This window comes from Seriola dumerili, unplaced genomic scaffold (genome assembly GCF_002260705.1).
Source record: "Seriola dumerili isolate Sdu_G_001 unplaced genomic scaffold, Sdu_1.0 BDQW01000057.1, whole genome shotgun sequence".
Classification (NCBI taxonomy): Eukaryota; Metazoa; Chordata; class Actinopteri; order Carangiformes; family Carangidae; genus Seriola; species Seriola dumerili.
In genome coordinates, this window is record NW_019174312.1 from 526,652 (window position 1) to 545,576 (window position 18,925).

Sequence of the window (18,925 nt, forward strand, 5' to 3'; positions counted from 1 at the left end):
AAAAATACCGGGGTTTTGTTTCTCCACTGGATGAGTCAAGTTACATAGAAACACAAACATACCTTTCCTGCCACTGTTTTCAAAATAAAAGTCTATTGAAACCTTGTTCGAAACTTAGTGGCAAAACCACGACCCATATCTTTTCAAACGGTAAAGTACAAGCTTGGACTCCATTGAAAGACAAAACAAAAATTCATTTTCTATTACTCTTATTCACAAACTTAAGAATAAAAACGATCACAATTTTAAATTAAAGAGAGCTCTAGGGATCTCTAGTTGGTTGATGGTTAAGAATAGATCCAAGATGGCTGCAGTAAAGAAACAGAGCCAAGCACCTCCTGATAATAATGATAATAATAATAATAATAATAATAATAATAACAATTAAAATAATAATAAAATAAATAGTTATATAATAACAACAACAACAACAATAATAATAATAATAATAATAATAATACCTATTATTATTATAAATTTTTAATAGGCTCTTAAATGAAAATGGTACCACTTTCCACGGCATAGTTTTGGTTGAGAAACGTGTTTTCACCACAGTGCAAATACTGTACATGAGTACAATTTTGAGGTACTTGAGATACTTACACGTCATTACATTTCAGAAAGAAATATTCTACTTTTAAGATGCATGTATTACTGCTATTTTGTTTAAATATACTGTATATATTAACAATACAAATTATTATCAACACATAAATTATGGTGTATTATTATAGTTAAGACAAAATTGTATTTATGCTTGTGGGAAATTCACTATCCAGCAGTAAGCTATAAGTAGTTTTAAATTAGCTTAAGCTTTTCCAGCGGTAACAGTTGACACACACACACACACACACACACACACACACACACGCATCAATTATCATAATACAATAACATATCATAGACCTACATTATTCTGAAGTGATTCTGCATAATGAATACGTTTACTTTCAATATATTTTGATGCTAATACTTTGAACATTTATTTAAATTAAATTTTGAATACATGCCTTTTACTTGTAATGCGGCATTTTTATACTGTTGTGCTACTAATTTTTCTTAAGTAGAAGACCTGAGAAATTCTACCATCATCGCTGAATAAATGAACCCATTTGATGATTTTATTTCACAAGTAAAGCACACTTGTTTCCGGTGTATTATTTGATAGTCGTCGGTAGCTTGATACAGGTTGTTACCTTCAGGGTGACGGGGAGAAGGCGGAGCCTGGCTGAGCCGAGTAGAGGAAGCCTTAGTGGTGACACCGGATTATGTTCAGTGAAAACGATGTGGGATGTACAATGGCGGCGTCTTTGAAACAGTTTATTCCAATTCGTTTACTGTAATTAAAGTATGGTTAGGTAATTTAAAACCGCGCATGGTTGGGAAGACACCAGCTCTAACACTTGGCGGGAGGTCTTTTTGCAGTGCCGGTAAATCAACGGTAACAATAAACTTCACAACTTCAACCCGCCTACAAGAAATTTCAATATTTAAGAAGTATGACACGAAAGGGAGTGATGTGACTACCTGGAGTGTGATATTGGTTTTATACAACAATTCTACGAGCGCCATATTGTTAAATAAGCAACAACAGATTATCATTTGTTTGTTTATCATTTATTTGGCTACGCCAACACAAATAGTTCAGCAACTGGACTGGTCCTGGACTGTTGCTAAGCAACACAAACATTTTCATGACGCACTAGCTTGCTACTTCGTCTACACCCATCACACAGCATTGAGCAAGTTCACTTTGCATTTTTCCTGTTCACCTCACAATGATAGCACTGTCCTACAATTCGTAGACATCTCTACAATCCAGGTTGAATTAATGTTTTCATAAAACAGACTAAACAAGCAGCAGAAATTTGCTGTTAGGTAACCGTTATGGTCACAGCAAAGAAGCATAAGTCGACGAGGGTAGCCGCTTTCAGGAGTGATGGAAAGTTGAATACTTTTTCACTGAAAGCCAAAACTGTTGGGTTTGTCTCGTTTGCCAAGAGACAATCGCTGTGATGAAAGAGTTCAATGTGAAAACACACTATGACACTAAGCATAATTCATACCAGCGACAGTTCAGACAGACAGCACCTTGAAGCTAGCCTAGCCCCCCAGCAGCTTTCACATGGTGTGGCTCCCAGGTATTTTCACATTATCAAATTTGGCCCCAATTCAAAAAAGTTTGGACACCCCTGGTCTACATTACCTCAGGGGTGCGCTGAAGTATCTAGGCTTCTTCCCTTCATCCTCTTCTGACGACCACACGTAATTTAATTCAAATTTTATTTCTGGAAATATATACATCTTTGCGGCGCAAAGTTTGTTACAAGCTAAGGTAGATAACGACCGTTTATTAACTCAGAACACCTGTGAAGCGGAGTGATACATGTAGTTAAAAGTCCCAATGCTGTTATACTCTATATCAGCACTCAATGAATGTCTCTTGTCCAATCAGATTACTTGGTCAGAACTAACTGTTGTATAAAAATGCTTTAAATTCTGTGAATTATGTCTGTTAACATTAAAATCATTTACTCCCTTCTTTATTTCCATACATATTTTACATTAATGTTGCAGATGATACAAATGAATCAAGGTAAGAAAGAAAATATGGAAGTTAAGGGTTATATATACCTAAACAATTGGTGTTGGATGAGTTTAATTACACGACAAAGAGAAAAAGACCTTTGTTTCAAATAGCACAGGTACAATTTGTTATCAAATCATTTCAACAGGATAACAGTTAACACTACTGACTAACCTTTGGTATCCCTCAACAGTCCCATTACATATTACAACTATAATACATTTTCACACAATGAGCAAAACACAATACCTAACCTTTGTCTTAACCACAGATGGTTACATAAAAGAAAACAACAAGCCAGTTCACCTCTATAATAGGACTACTAAAAATGTGATATATAATATAATCATAATAGTAATAAATGACCTATCACAAATTATTAAATTATTGTTAATTACTTATTTCAGATTGATTGAGATGATTTCAAAAGGTATACTCATTCAAATGAAAAAACAAGATACAATAAAAGATGCCACCAATAAAATAGATTGAAAAACAATTTAAAAACAGTGACAATAAATGTTGGGAGGAAGGATGCAGTTAAATAAACTAAACCACCAAAACAACCTCTAATCAAAAATGATTTAAAGTCAAAATAACATCTAATGAGATTTCCATGTTAACTCACACAATTAGTGTTAAATACAAATACAAATCCCCAAACCACAAATTAAATGCTTATTAATTAAATGTCACTTTAAATAACAGACTCTATTACATGTGTTGGTGGTGCTTTACAGCTTGTCACAAACATAAAGAATACACAGTTGTACTTTTGTTTGTAGATTTGAATTTCCTCCTTTAAAAGCTCTGTAGTAATACAAGGATAAAAAAGATTTACAGAAGAGCATGTTTTGGTAGAAACATGGTATGAAATTGTGCTTCAGTTTAAATGTGACATACAGCTGCAGATGGAGAAGGCCTAAACAGCTGATGAAGATAATATTGGAGTATTTCAGGCTATTAAACCTAAAACTGTTTAATGATGGGGGGGGGGGGGAAAAAAGCTCCTTCAATTATCAATGGCAAACAAAAATATGTGTATAATATTGAACAGGGCTTCAGAAAACCTGACTATAGGGTTTTAGTGTAATAATTAATTCTCATTTACATGGTCATTTTTAATTTATATTCAATTATATAGAACCAGTGAGTATCAGAGAGTGTTTGTTTTTTTCAGGGTTGAGCTTCATCTTCCACATCTTCATATTAATTGTTTTGGCTGTCTTCCTCTGGGTTTCCATCCTGTACGTAAATAAAGACAGCACAGACAAGCACATCAGTATTAACAAAAGCAGTGCAGAGTGTACCTGGTGAGAGATGGTGGTCATGGTTAGTGAAGCAGGGCACTAGACTGCACTGGAGCTGAACACTGTTTTCTTTGTGTTGTGAGATAGAAAATTGACATGACTTTAAGGAGTAGTTAGAGACATTTTCCCTATTTTCTTACATCTATAGATCAACTGATTAGTTGATTAAACAATAATCAGAAGAACAGATCAATACAGCTATAGACTGCATTCACTCCAGATCCAACATCAGAGAGTAATAGAACTGTAATCGGCTCCTGGAGCTCGTCATGTTCTTACCCTGCTCATGTTCCCATCCTAATGCTCATAACTTAAAGCCTAAACTGCATTTTAAAAGGAATTGCACCCGACCCTCCATACAGTACCTATGTTATATTTAATAGACCAGATCTAAGTATTACCTCAAGTATTGAAAAGTTCTTGGCTTCACACCACTGGACGAAGTGTTTCTTGGCAGCGTCCAGACTCTTTTTATCCTTCCTCTTGCAGTAAACCGTGATGAACAGCTCAGAAAAGCGCTCTGAGAGAAGCTTGTCCACCTGACAAGAAGAACAGCAGCATAAATTTGAGAATAAAAATATAGCAGCAGCTTCCTTATGCAAAAATACATACATATATACAGTCATTGCTTAAGTTCTGACCTGGTTTTGGGGGATCTTTGAAGCTTTGTCAGGGGCAAACTTGCTGTAGAAATACACATTACTGATGGGGTCCTCCCCCTTTTTCCTGTAATCGAAAGAAGTGACCTAAAAGAAAAGGGTGAGAGAAAAGATTGTTTATATGAATAGATTATCTTCCAAATCAGTGATAATCAACAAAAGCCAAAATTTTATGAAAAGTGAAGTGAAAGTAATTAGACTAAAAAACTTACCACAATTTCAAAGTCCTCTGCTGTCAGCCCGTCATCAGGGATGGTTTGAGCTAATTCCTCTTTCCACTGCTTTTTCACCTCCTGAGGAGAAAGGGTGAGAAGTGAGAGGGGTAAGAGATTAGAGATTTATTACCACTTGACAACATATCAACATATAGCAAGAATACATCCTACACACACATCCCATACATTAAGATATTTAATTTAAAATCATTTAAAACTGCATCCTGTTTCCCCAGTTTTTGGTGGAGCTTTTGCAAAATGATGACATTGGCCTGCCTAGTTATTGTTTGTGGCAGTAAAGTTAAAAAGAAAACTTTCTGTCACCACTAAGTTTCTCTGTGATCTCTCAACCTGTATCTAAGGTGATTTTGTCAGATGACATCACAAGCATACATTAATGATTTTATTGGCACAGCAGCCTGGGAATGACATGTACATGTTTTCTATCTTAATGGACAAATTGCTTTTCTGTTCACCCATTCACACAGACACATATCTATGGCAACAGAGCTGCCAAACATGCAAAGCACTGGCCTGCAAATCGGAAAAAAATTGGCATTCAGCGCTCAAGGACACGTGGACAGAAGGAGCTGGGGATCAAACTACAAACCTACAGCCAGAGCCATTTCATACTCGTTCCATTGTCTGTACATCAACAGAAAAATATGTAAATGTGATCAACTATACTTTTAAGTATTAAAACTGTCATGGTGCGGGTAAGGCTGGACCCAAATGCAGCCAAAAGGAAACCGAAGCACGAGGGCACACAAGGAACAACAACAGGAGACACAGGGGATACCACAGCCGTTAGAACAGGCAACATGAACAGACAAACCGACACAAACAGAGGGGAGCACAGAGACTATATAGACACAAGGGAGGCAAGGGTGATTAAACACAGGTGAAACACATTAGGGCGGGGCAGACAATCACCACACAGAAAAACAGGAGCAAGACAGGAAGTAAAAACATGAAGACACACAAGGAAACCAACTACAAAATAAAACAGGAAGTGACAAAATCCAAACATAAAATGTCCGCCATGGAAAACCATGGTAAACAACAGGTCATCACAGGGCTGTCAACGGCTGTCATTAACCGATATTTATTCATTCATTCATTTTCTACCGCTTATCCTCTAGTAGGGTCGCGGGGGGGCTGGAGCCTATCCCAGCATCCTTTCGGGCGAGAGGCGGGGTACACCCTGGACAGGTCGCCAGTCCATCGCAGGGCACACAGAGACAAACAACCATTCACTCTCACATTCATACCTATGGTCAATTTGGAGTAACCAATCAGCCTAGTCCCCATTTGCATGTCTTTGGACTGTGGGAGGAAGCCGGAGTACCTGGAGAGAACCCACACAAGCACGGGGAGAACATGCAAACTCCACACAGAAAGACCCCGCGTCCGAGCCGGGACTCAAACCCGGAACCTTCTTGCTGTGAGGCGACAGCGCTAACCACTGCTCCACCATGCCGCCTAACCGATATTTATATTTATTATATTTTGATATTACGACCATAAAATAAGGATTTGTCAGTCGGACTGTCTCTCCCAGTCTTACCAGATGTAACTGTGATCTACAGTTTAGGCACACACACACACACACACACACACACACACACACACACACACACACACACACACACACAAAACTGTTTTAAAAATGAGACAGCTGTGACATTTGAATTTTTTTTTGTAGATTTCATTTGCCTCTTTTAAAAGCTCTGTAGTTATGCAAAGATAAAGAAACATAAATGTGACTGACAGCTGGATAAAACAAAGCCCCGAAACTACATTCATATTCAGTTTCTGACAATGAAATTTAAAATGACTGTGATTGATGGTTCACAACAGATTTACAGAAGGGCATGTTTTGGTAGAAACATGGTGTAAAAGAGTGCTTCAGTTTAAGTGACATACAGCTGCAGCTGGAGAAGGTCTAAAACAGCTGTTGAAGATGATTAAGGAAAACAAAAATATCTGTTTAATATTGAACTCTGGAGGCAAACCTGAGTATAAGGCTTTAATGTGTAATAATGCATTCTCATTTACTCTCTCATTTTTGATTATTTTTAATCATCAACGAGTATCAGAGAGTGTTTTTTTTTTCAGTTTTGAGCTTCATCTTCCACATCTTCTTCTTCATTGTCTTGGCTTTTTACCCTAACAATCATTTCTGCATCTGCATCCTGTACGTAAATAAAGACAGCACAGACAACCAGATGAGTATTAACAAAAGCAGTGCAGAGTGTACCTGGTAAGAGATGGCGAGAGATGCACTGGAGCTGAACACTGTTTTCTTTGAGTTATGTGATATAAAATTGATTTGACTCTAAGAGGTAGTTAAAGGTATTTTTCCAAAGTCTTAAAAAAAAAAAAAAAATCTGCAGAATAGATTCATTGATACTGATAATAATCATTGGCTGCAGCCCTAGACTGCACTATCTCCAAATCCAAGATCAGAAGATATAACATACAGCTTGTAATTACTAATTCCCACTTGTAACTTTACATATGTTATGCTATATTTAACAGACCAGCAATAAATATTACCTCTAATTTCTCTATCTTCTTCTTCCACTGGCACACGTAACCCTTGGCAGCATCCAGAATGTTTTTATCATTCGTCTTGCAGTAAATCCTGACAAACTTCTCAGAAAAGTTCTTTGGGAGAAGCCTGGACACCTGAAAAGAATAACAGCAGCTTCTTTAAGAGAAATATACTAAAGGAATGAACAGTTCATAAAAAGAGAGCATTTAAAGATAAAACTTTTGCTTTCATTGTTCTGACCTCATCTCCGGAGCGCTTGAATCCTGTGTTAGGTTCATTCTTGCTGTAGAAATACACAAAGCTGATGGGATCCTCATGTTTTTTCCCATAATCAAGAGAAGTGGTCTAAAAGAGAAGAGTGAGAGATAAGCTTTTTTTTAAAAAAAAAATCATACTGTAAATTATGCCACAACAGAGGTTTAGAAACATTTTCCAAATCTATGATAATCAACAAGAAAGTAATTAGACTAAAAACTTACCACAACTTCAAAGTCATCTGCTGTCAGCCCATCAGGGTTATTAGCTAATGTATTTTTCCACTGCTCATCCATCCACTGAGGGTGGGAGGAGAAAGGGGGTGAAGTGAGAGGAATGCGAGATTTATTACCACTTGACAACATATAGCAAGACTATGTCCACATTAAATTGTTAAAATTTTTCCCAGTTTTGGCTCTCTGTTCACGCTAAAACATTTTTTCTCACGCAAAAAAGCAGCTTTATAAGTTATATGTGTATGTGAAAATGGAGCTTTTGCAAAATGATGACGTGGGTCTGCCCAGTTATTGTTTGGGGGCTTTGTGGCAGTGAAGTTAAAAATCAATCAAATCATAAAATAACTATTTAATTGGCACAGCAGCCTGGGAATGACATGTACATTTCATGTTTTCTACCTTAACAGACAAAGTGCTTTACTATTCATCCATTCCCACAGTCACATATCTATGGCAACAGAGCTGCCATGCAAGGCACTGGCCTGGCTGAAAGGAGCTGGGGATCAAACTGCCAACATACAGCCTGGCCACAGCCATTTCATACTCGTTCTACTGACTGTACAGTAACAGAAAAATATGTAAATGAGAAGAACTGTACTATTAAATATTAAAACAGGTCGTTATAGGGCCAACGACAGCTATCATTAATGTGATGCACAGCTAAGAAGAAGAAGAAAAAGAAGAAGAAGAACAACAAAAACAACAACAGTGTTTTAAAAATGAGACAGCTGTGACATTTGACTGGTAGGAATTTGTTATAGTTTATGTGAAATCCAGGTCCAATCACACACAAGCAAAGTAAAATGAGAGAGATAACTGAAGTAATAACATACATGCCATATTTCAACCACAGAATGAGAATAACGTTCAGCTTTGTTATAACAAAATCAACTTTCAAAAAGGTGATTGGAATGTTCAGTGTTGTCGAACACACACCAAAGTCATATGTCACCATGTCAAGCAGAAACATAATGCAGCACAGGCATACAAAGACATTAGTGCACACCTTTGTTTCTTCCGCAGTATGCTTTTCGCCCACACACGTGTAGAGATCACGAGTGATGATCCTGTTGAGAATCTTCCTCGCATCTTCCAGCTCAGGGGAGGAGGAGTGGAGTATGTCTTCAAACACTCGATCTACAACAAAAACAGTGAAACAGAGTGGAGGACAGGTCAGTTGGAACTAACCAAAGACAATTTCATTCAGTGATTCACCAATAAATAATTGACATTGTAATATAACTTTGTGGAAGTTATCTAAAGACATTAGAAGTTGATATTCTTTTTTTTTTCCAAAGCACCTGCATTTGGATGTGCAAGTATGTTCATTGAGAAAATATAACATTGATATAATTATCTATACCATATTTATTCGTAAATATAAAACAATGGTTTTTATGACTGCAACATACATTTTATTTAAACATGCCCAATTAATCACTCATCACAACTTTGTAATGTACAAGATCTTGTGTAATTTATTTATATTATATATTTATATACATTTACTGTATGTGCTAGCAGGGCTGAAAATAATGTGTTTTCTGTTGCAGTACAATGATAGAGGCTGTCTGGCTCTCTTTGTGTGCACATGGTGTGTATCCTGCGCACTCCTCTCTGTGTTCTTCAGTCATGAGCTGACAGCACACTGTGGTATCTGCTGACCTGTCAGCTTGGTGTAGGCCTCCATGTCATCTATGGCTGTGGAGAGAGTGAAGCTCTTCTCCCCTGAGCCTTTAATCTTGATGTGTTCATCTGCTTTAACAAAGGCCTCTGAGATCCTGAGTAAACACACCCAACATATGATCGATTTTGAGAATATTTTGCTGCATATCATTCAAAAGAGTAAACCATGAAGCAAGGAAGAATAGGTACTTACATAGTCTGTATGAGCATGTTCACCTTGTGCTGGTAGGCTTTTCTGTGGAAGCTACACCTTGCATAGAACATGGCGTACAGATTGTGCACCTCCTGTTGAGAGGTTAGCCACAACCAATCAGATAAATGGATTATTGTTTAAGACATTTAAATACAACAACAGCAACAAACAAACAAACAAAAGCAGCAGTAACATTGTCACCACCTTGTCTTGAGAGCAGATGTGCTTCCTCCCCTCCTTCACCACACACACTCTGGCAAACTTGAAGAAGCGGTGATGGTCAAAGTGGTTCTGGATGCCCAGGTGGTGGCAGTCCCTGAGAAGAGACAGAGTGAGGAAATATGTCTAGAAAAAAAACACTTACATTAAGCTACTCAATTCACCCTGAAGCAGCCTTTCTCAAAGTGTGGTCCGCAAGTGACCCCTGGTGGTCTGTGAGTAAATTAATTAAAATATCATGTTTTAAATTTAGTGTTTCTCCAACTGTCTGCTAGCGACCACAAAGCGTACTGGATAGTATTGTATATTTGTTATTTTCAAGAGTAATCAACTCTAACTATCAACTCATATGAAAATTCCAATTCAAACTATTATTAGACCTTTATGAATTGGCTGTTGACAGTGTAGTTGGACTTCACCGTTTTGCGACAGTGCCAACTCATGTAGCTATGCCATTTTCCAGTTTGTTTTACTATTTATGTTAAAAATTATCAGCGTGACATTTGAAAGGAAATGTGGATGAAGCTTACAACTATCCTGCTCTGGGGTTGTACTAAATTTCACCAGTTGTCAGCAGTTTGGTAACTATCAAACACGGAAAGCGGACAAGGTCGTGGAACAGAGGCCTAAGACCGGGTCAGTTAACAGAAAATCAAATGAAACCGCAGACATAGCGATACAACAGGCAAGTGTTTAAATGTTGAGTTTAGTAATTTAGTCACCATGGCTGAGATCAGTGTTAATACTGTATGTGTTTGAAAATGCTGATGTCACATAAATAGCAGCATCTGCTGCTGCTCACCAGTTTGATTCCTGGCAGACCAGACTTCTTGCAGCATTTCATTCCCCTACTCTCTGTCACAAGAATTTCTGTCTCGCCTCACTGTCCTATCCAGTAAAGCCATTAAAATATTGCGAAGTGTCAAAATATATTGTGGTGGTCTGTGAGTTTAATTTTAGTGGTTAAGTGGTCCTTGGTCTGAAAAGGTTTGAGAAACACTGCCCTAAAGAATGCTGCGTAATGTAAAAATCATCAGGTGAGTATTATAATTGTTCATGGGAAATCATACATAGTATTTCATCACTCTACATCAAAAAGTGAATTATGCAGAAGCTGTTCAACAAGTCCCACCTGGCAAAGTAGTCAAACTTGTCCACATCAATGCCATTTGTTTTATTGGCCACGATTTCATAGAGGAAGGACTTGTCCTCGTCTCGACCTTCATATTTCCACTGTAGAGAAGACAACATAATAATGGCATTAAACACTGACTGCTGTAGCAATGATGACACCGACTGATTTCACACAATTCACACATCGGGAGTGACAGGTACCTTCTTTTGTTTATTAGAGTCCAGAGGTCCCCCAATCATCTCCTTGATGAAGAGCATGTCCTGCTCTGGCTCCAGGCCGTACTTCTTCATCACCGGCTTCAGGTCATTTTTATCAACCAGGTGATCAAGCATCTTTAGAGAAATCTCCTCATGCTGCAACATACAAAGACTCATTACATAAATATATTAGTATATTAGTAAGTGAAAATAAAATGGCTCCAGTAGAAAGAGTTTATCTTTTCCAAAACATCACAAGATACACAGAACATGAATTTTTGTCTAATCTCTCATGTTTTCTTCTCTCTGGTCACAAATTACATAATGACCATGTGAGGTAAGTCAGATTTCACAGACAACAGAAATAATTGAACCGTTTCTTACCTCGCACTTTTTACCTGCTTTGGGGAGGAACATTCCATCAAACAGATGGGAAAATGGCCCATGTCCTAAATATGGAGAAATCAGTATAAAATAACCTAATCATGACTGTGTGTGAACTGTAAATGGAGACGTTTGTGATTATATGTTATTGAACAGGCTAGCAGAAGGGACGGGCCTTTACTCCTAACCTCCATTGTTTAATAATTACATTTGATCATATTTCTACAAAATATCTTTTGTAATCTGCTCCCATTTGCTTTTATTATTTTGCTTTCAAAGCAAATTCAACATTTCTTCCATCTGTTGTTTTGATAAATTCAGGATGAGGTGAGTTTTCTGAGAGCAACAGCATAGTGGTTGTCATGTCATTCTCACAGCTCGGCCCTGTGAGTGTTAAGAAAGAAAATAGCCAACTTTCCATCCAAATGTTTCAAATTTCAACCAAATTTCCTGAAAATTTTGACTTTACACCTGTTCGTGATGATTCAAAGTGACTATGATTAATTGTGTTCCAAATCTCAAATTACTCCACACTATAGAATAAACTTAAGGTATGAATGGACAAGGGAGTCAGTTGTTTTTCATGTACAGACGAAGTACAACACTTTAAATGCATTCAGGGAGAAGCTGTCTGAAAATGTATACGTGCCATTATTGTATATTTAAATATTTATTGTGTCTCGATCTTCTCTCTGAAGACTGGCTTTGCACTCTGCCTTCAGGTGTGGCCGTTTGGAGCACGTGTTAGATGAACAACAACAGTCATAGCTAAAAATATTGGCCTTTCAGAAAATACACCACTCACAGAAAATTGTTACAATAACAAATGCTTCTGTATTCACGTTTATTTTTTTGTTTGCATTGGAACAATATAAAAATCTGAATGACACTTTCAACTTAATATTTGGCTGCAGACCCTTTAGAAACAATAACTGAAATCAGTCGCTTCCTGTAACCAAGCATGAGTTTCTTTCACATCTCTCAGATTTGAAGGTGCCTTTTCACAACTGCTGTTTTGAGATCTCTCCTCTGGTGTTCTAAAGAATCAGCCCGGATCTATAGGGTTTAGAACTGGACTCATTCAGATCTCTCCAGCGCTTTGCCTTAAACCATTTCTAGGTGTGTATTGAAGTATGTTTTGGGTCATTGTCCTGCTGGAAGACCCATGACCTCTGATGAAGACCCAGCTTTTTGACACTGGGCCTTACATAGAGCAATTCTTTGGTAGTCTTCAGATTTCATGATGCCATGCACACAGTCAAGGAATCCAGTGCCAGAAGCAGCAAAGCAAACCCCAAAATATATGTGAACCTCTATCATGTTTGACCGGATAAACTGTGTTCTTTTCTTTGGCCTCATTTGTCCACAGGATATTCTCCCAGAAGGATTTTATATTGCAAACAATACATAACAAAATTTAGTTTTTATTGCTCTGCGCCGGCGACAGCGTTAGCCATAGGCATATTGATTTGAAGTAGTCTGAGGTAGACTTTGGTGGTCAGAGGTCAAGGTCCTGGTGACCTCACAAAACAGGCTTTTGGCCTTGTGAATGCAATATCTCTGTAATGCCTTGAGGGACTTCTTCAAATTTGGTACAAATGTTCACTCTGACTTGTGGCTATATTTTGTGCCTATATTTTTTAGCCATGACTGTATTTCATATGGCATGTTGTCTGACCATGTCAAAAGGAAAAACTGTTTAAAGTTGCTCCAAACGGCAACACATGAAAGGTGGGTGTGAGTCCAGTCTTCGGGTAGAAGGGCAAGACACAGTAATTTTACCTTTAAATGTACAGTAATAATTAATGGCAGGTATATATTTTCTAGGTTTTTTTTGTAGTTTCTCCTTGAGTGTGTGGAAAGCTGATTATTTGTTATATTTTCTCTACTGTTTGATGTTTATAAATGCTGTTGCAAATAGTGGATCAGATGTGTGTCACTCACCCAGGTCATGGCAAAGACCTGCAATTTGCACACAAAGGATGTCTCTGTCAGTGATGTTGAGTTTTGGCTGTTTTGTTTTCAGAGCTTGTGCAAGCTCTCCTGCTAAGTACGCCACTCTGTAACACCACGTACAACAAACACACACACACACACACACACAATCAGAACTCAGTCCACAATTACTGCTTGAGTATTCTGCAGCAAAACTTAAAGTATGAAGTGTTATTAGAGAGAGCTGTGTCTATCTAAAAACATGCAGACATACCCAATGGAGTGTTCAAAGCGGTTGTGGGACGCTCCAGGGAAAACAAAGTAGGCCCCTCCAAGCTGCTTAATGTTTCGTAGTCTGTTGAACTGAGGCGTGTTTATAATTTTGACAAGAAGTGGGTGTAACTCCACATGCCCGTGGATGGGATCATTAAACACCTGGCAGAAAACAATAGAACAAAGATTTTCTTTAATATTATCCAAAAGAGTACTGGTAAAACAGCTCAATTTCTCTGGAGAGTTCAGTGAACTAGTCCGTCTTTATATCATACTGCAGTTGTTCTCACTTTCATTTTTTCATGCTTCCCATGTGTGTTTTGCTGTAGACTGACAGTTGACTCAACAATAGAGAGGAAACATGCACCATCTTGATTATGTGGTTGTGAGGGTTCATTCACTGAGCCTACCTAGGGTTGCCACCTTTAATCTGTGAAAAAACGGTATGTGTATGGAATCACCTGATTTTGTTGTGACATTTTCCTCGTCTATCTCTGTCCGCTCTGCCTGAATTCACAGTGGGGTGATGGATGTGAATGCATGTGACAGTTGCAAGGTAGGTCAAATAAAAGTACAGGCATCGTCACTTTTTATACGTTTACGGACACAGGATTGGACATAACCAGGAAGAAAACAGAATAGCAGTAGGAGGAAATAAATGAGGTTTTATATTTGAAACTATGAAATTCTAAATTAGAAATGCATTTTCACAAAAAACCGGGACAGTTCGTGTTGTGGGGAAGAACATTAATTTTCCACGACAGTTGCTAAAAAAAGAGAACAATCCTGTGAAAACCAGGTGGCAACCCTAACCCTACCACCTTACACACACTGTTGTTGATTCTACAATTGTTGTTTGTTCATCTCTCTAGTACGGTGGCTGAGAGAGCTCAATGCACTGCAGATTAAGAAATTTGTGGCAAGCATATGTTCACCCACCTGTCACTCAAAGCGGTATGCCTGCAATTATGTTGAACTTTAAGCCGTAATAAAATTTAAATGGGTGAGATGTATAAAAATTCACCCCCTGTACAGTTGTCATGAAGGAGGAAATTAGCTAAACCATTTTTTGTACCAGGTTGTAATTATTTGTGCTGTAAAGTTTGGCCTTTTAACATGGGTGTCTATGGGGATTGATTCACTTTTAGAGCCAGCATGAAGTGATCATTTGAAGAACTGCAGTGTGTGGTACTTCCGCGTCAGTTTCATTTTTCAGTCTTGGAGGTTGCGACTTGAGACAAATGTGGAAGTGTTTCCAGGGTGAACGAAAAAGTGATGAATGTGGCTTGGGCACACTTTCTTCAACCTTTTGTGATTTTTTAAGTTACTGAATTCAGTTGATTTGATTGTGTTGGGTGTACTTGCAGCGCAGTTTTCTTAATCTGCCTGTGCTTTGTTTCCCTAAGTTGCAGTGTGTTCAGCTCTCTTAGCCACTGTACTGAATATGTCATGTAATGTATGATCAGGTACATTTCTTACCTTGGGTTCATCTGTGTTCTTTGTCTCTGTGGTACTGCACAGGATTTTCCAATGGTCACCAAGTTACAAAATGACAAAAAAAAAAGAAAAAAAAAGATGAACATAGTAGGGAGTGAGTTAAAGAGAGAAAAGTGAGCTTAGTGAAACTCAGAAAGAAATACAGTTAGGTGCTGGGTGTTATATTATTATTATTATTATTATTATTATTATTATTATTAGAGCNAAACCATTTTTTGTACCAGGTTGTAATTATTTGTGCTGTAAAGTTTGGCCTTTTAACATGGGTGTCTATGGGGATTGATTCACTTTTAGAGCCAGCATGAAGTGATCATTTGAAGAACTGCAGTGTGTGGTACTTCCGCGTCAGTTTCATTTTTCAGTCTTGGAGGTTGCGACTTGAGACAAATGTGGAAGTGTTTCCAGGGTGAACGAAAAAGTGATGAATGTGGCTTGGGCACACTTTCTTCAACCTTTTGTGATTTTTTAAGTTACTGAATTCAGTTGATTTGATTGTGTTGGGTGTACTTGCAGCGCAGTTTTCTTAATCTGCCTGTGCTTTGTTTCCCTAAGTTGCAGTGTGTTCAGCTCTCTTAGCCACTGTACTGAATATGTCATGTAATGTATGATCAGGTACATTTCTTACCTTGGGTTCATCTGTGTTCTTTGTCTCTGTGGTACTGCACAGGATTTTCCAATGGTCACCAAGTTACAAAATGACAAAAAAAAAAGAAAAAAAAAGATGAACATAGTAGGGAGTGAGTTAAAGAGAGAAAAGTGAGCTTAGTGAAACTCAGAAAGAAATACAGTTAGGTGCTGGGTGTTATATTATTATTATTATTATTATTATTATTATTATTATTAGAGCTCCCACTTCAGAAGAATTTGTTTTGTACATACTTCATTATATCCATAATTGTTAGACTTTTGTAGACATTGCAACCTAGTTTAATAATTATGGGGAGCCACTCACCTCATGCTTATTAGATTTTGCAGCCTGAAACCAGTGATCTTTTTGTCTGTGTAAAAGAGGAAACATTTAATAACAGTCCTGTTATACATGGTATTTATTATGACAAGTAGTCTTGATATAGCTTTCGTGCTTCTTAACACATATGGAGCATATGGAAATTCCTGACTAGCTGGCTTACTAATATTGGCCAGCCAGGAGGAACACTAACACAAGCCATCTATTTAATTGACCAAACTTGAAAACCAACCGCTAAATGCATCTTGCCATTTTTGCAGGTACTGATATGCTTCGTTCACTTCCCATCCCCCATAACCTGACATGCCAGATTATTTGTTACACAGAACAATTTGGGCAGGCTTTGTTGGAAAGTGTTTGGACAAGGGCAGGGGCTCTCAAAAAATACTTTGCAGGTGATTGGATGAACGATCTGTCTATCAAATGATGTATTAGGAGAGCACGGAAGAAGAAACACAACACAACAGCAAACTGCAGTTTGAGCAGATTTGGAAGCTATTTATCATTCCAGTAGACGATTCTTGTCGTCTTTTTAAGGAACTTTTGCACTTTGCACTCTTACGAATACTAAAACAGCTGCTTCCCTGGGGTAGTCCCTCCCTCATAGGACGGTGACTGGTCTGAGCCACTATGATTCAGTCATAAACAAATAATTTGGAGCCTGGTAAGATAGATTCTCACTTGCGAGAAATGCAGTTGCCTCACAAGGTTAATTCCTCGTAGTGTGACGGCAACACCAATGACAGTGTTGTCTTTGACATTTTGAAGCTGTTTGAGGTCATACTGATGTTTCTGATGTTGCTCTGACATGGTTGAAGAAGCAGGATAGTCACACCAATAATGTTATATGATGTTGTTTAATTCATCTGATCAAGGCACAAAAGACAACAGGGGTTTGAACAGCACTCAGCTTTTGTGTCTCCACCACTCGTATCACTACACTCATAGTGAAGGTCTATTGTGATTGATTGAACAGCAAAAACATTTCAGAAAATCAACCTACAGAACCGGAAACACATTAGAATTTCAATAGACAAATCAACAAAACATTATTTGAAGGCATGGAATTTCAGGAAACACACCATCAATTAAAATGCATTGTTGAAAACACAAGCACAAACAAATTTAACAATCAAGATAGAATGCAAATATCTAATAAACTTGTCTCCCATAAAGTACCATTATATACTGTAAATTTGCATTGCCTTATTAGTTCAGGGGGAATGTAATTAATGCCTGATCTAAATTCAGTGGTAATGTTTTGCTCCCATACAGAAAGTGTAACAGTCTACTTGGGGTAGAAAAAGGTTTGGGTAGATGTTTGAGCGTACAAACAAAACTCTTTCCATAACTTTTTGCTTTGTCACTGCTTGGTTAGTGCCTCTAAAATTTTATTTCATGTTGAAATGTCAGGTGTTATTGGACCAACTAACTGTCTTTGAATGGTTGACCTAAGTTTATATGCCTCTGCCCTGGGAACAGCCAGAGATGCAGCATATTGTTTTCAGGTTGTCCCTAAGTACTTCTCTATGCATCAGGGATCAATAAGATTCTGGGTAGTTTAGTTTTTTCCCCCTTGGTTGTACAGATTATAATCCTATGTTTGTTTGTTTTAGTGGTGTGCTGTTTTGAAACTGTTGTTTTGGTAATTAGGCTCTGCTGGTAATTAGGCTTTGATAAAAGTTGGTCTTAAATAAAAGGCTCCATTTGAGCCTGTTGTATTCTGTGCTACATGATGGTAGCCCTACATTTGCGATTACTGTGAGTATTGTACATATGTTATTATTGTTGTGGTGCCATGTCAGAAAAGTATTCAGAGATTGCAATTAACACTATGACCGCCAGCATTAGTAGCACTCCCTAAAGCCGCCACAACGGTCTCCCAGACCGTCACGTGTATTTACATTTAGGTTTACAAGCTCTTGAAGTGGAAAAAAAAGTGTAAGTACTTCTCCTTCTTCATATAATGTAGTGTTGGGGGTCGGGGGATGAGTGTGTGTGGTGTGTGTGTGTTGTGTGTGTGGGGGGGGGGGGGGGGGGGGGTAGATTACGTGAGAGAATGATAGACTAATAGTGACTGCGCAGCACCGCCTGACGCACCTATGGCACACACCTGGATCTGGAGACGGTGTTTCGCTCTCATGTCAAGAGCCGTTGTCGCTTTTCGCTCTGAGGTTTATTTGATTGTAATTTTTTTGTTATTGTTTATTATCAACAGCCAGAGGTTTTTCTTTACAATCGTTCCACCTGGATCTGACCTAGCATACGAGCTCTCACAGAGACCGGTGTGCCGTTTGTACTGGACTTGACAGCCGCCGGCAGCACAGTTGAGATTTATTAGGCTGTATTATAATTCTTTATTCACTATCAATGAGGGTGAATTTAGATGTTGCTTACTGTTTATAGCCTACAAGCCGGCTATTTACAAAAGTTTGCGAAGTGGCTGCGTCATGAGTGGACATGCTGACAGATGTGCCAGCCGACAGTGACTTTCCTCATCACTAAACCATCAGCTTCTATGTAACATAAGATATAAGATCAGCGGTCTATATGACCGCTGTGGCAGTCCGAGGAATAAATGCTCAGAAATCGTTTGTTTTTTATTTTAATACCTTCTAGG

General features: G+C 38.0%; 1 protein-coding gene across 1 annotated transcript; it reads right to left on the reverse strand.

Moving 5' to 3' along the window:
* Positions 1-3,796: 3,796 nt before the first annotated feature.
* On the reverse strand, positions 3,797-17,115 carry LOC111219326 (deoxynucleoside triphosphate triphosphohydrolase SAMHD1-like). Its single transcript, XM_022741961.1, has 17 exons — positions 16,987-17,115; positions 13,843-14,003; positions 13,578-13,693; positions 11,634-11,698; positions 11,247-11,405; positions 11,050-11,150; positions 9,903-10,014; positions 9,699-9,790; positions 9,485-9,600; positions 8,826-8,956; positions 7,808-7,882; positions 7,569-7,673; positions 7,331-7,462; positions 4,769-4,849; positions 4,539-4,643; positions 4,299-4,436; positions 3,797-3,832 (listed from the first exon to the last, which is right to left on the reverse strand). The coding sequence occupies exons 1-17, from the start codon at positions 17,113-17,115 to the stop codon at positions 3,797-3,799; spliced, it is 1,854 nt and encodes a 617-aa protein (XP_022597682.1).
* Positions 17,116-18,925: the final 1,810 nt, after the last annotated feature.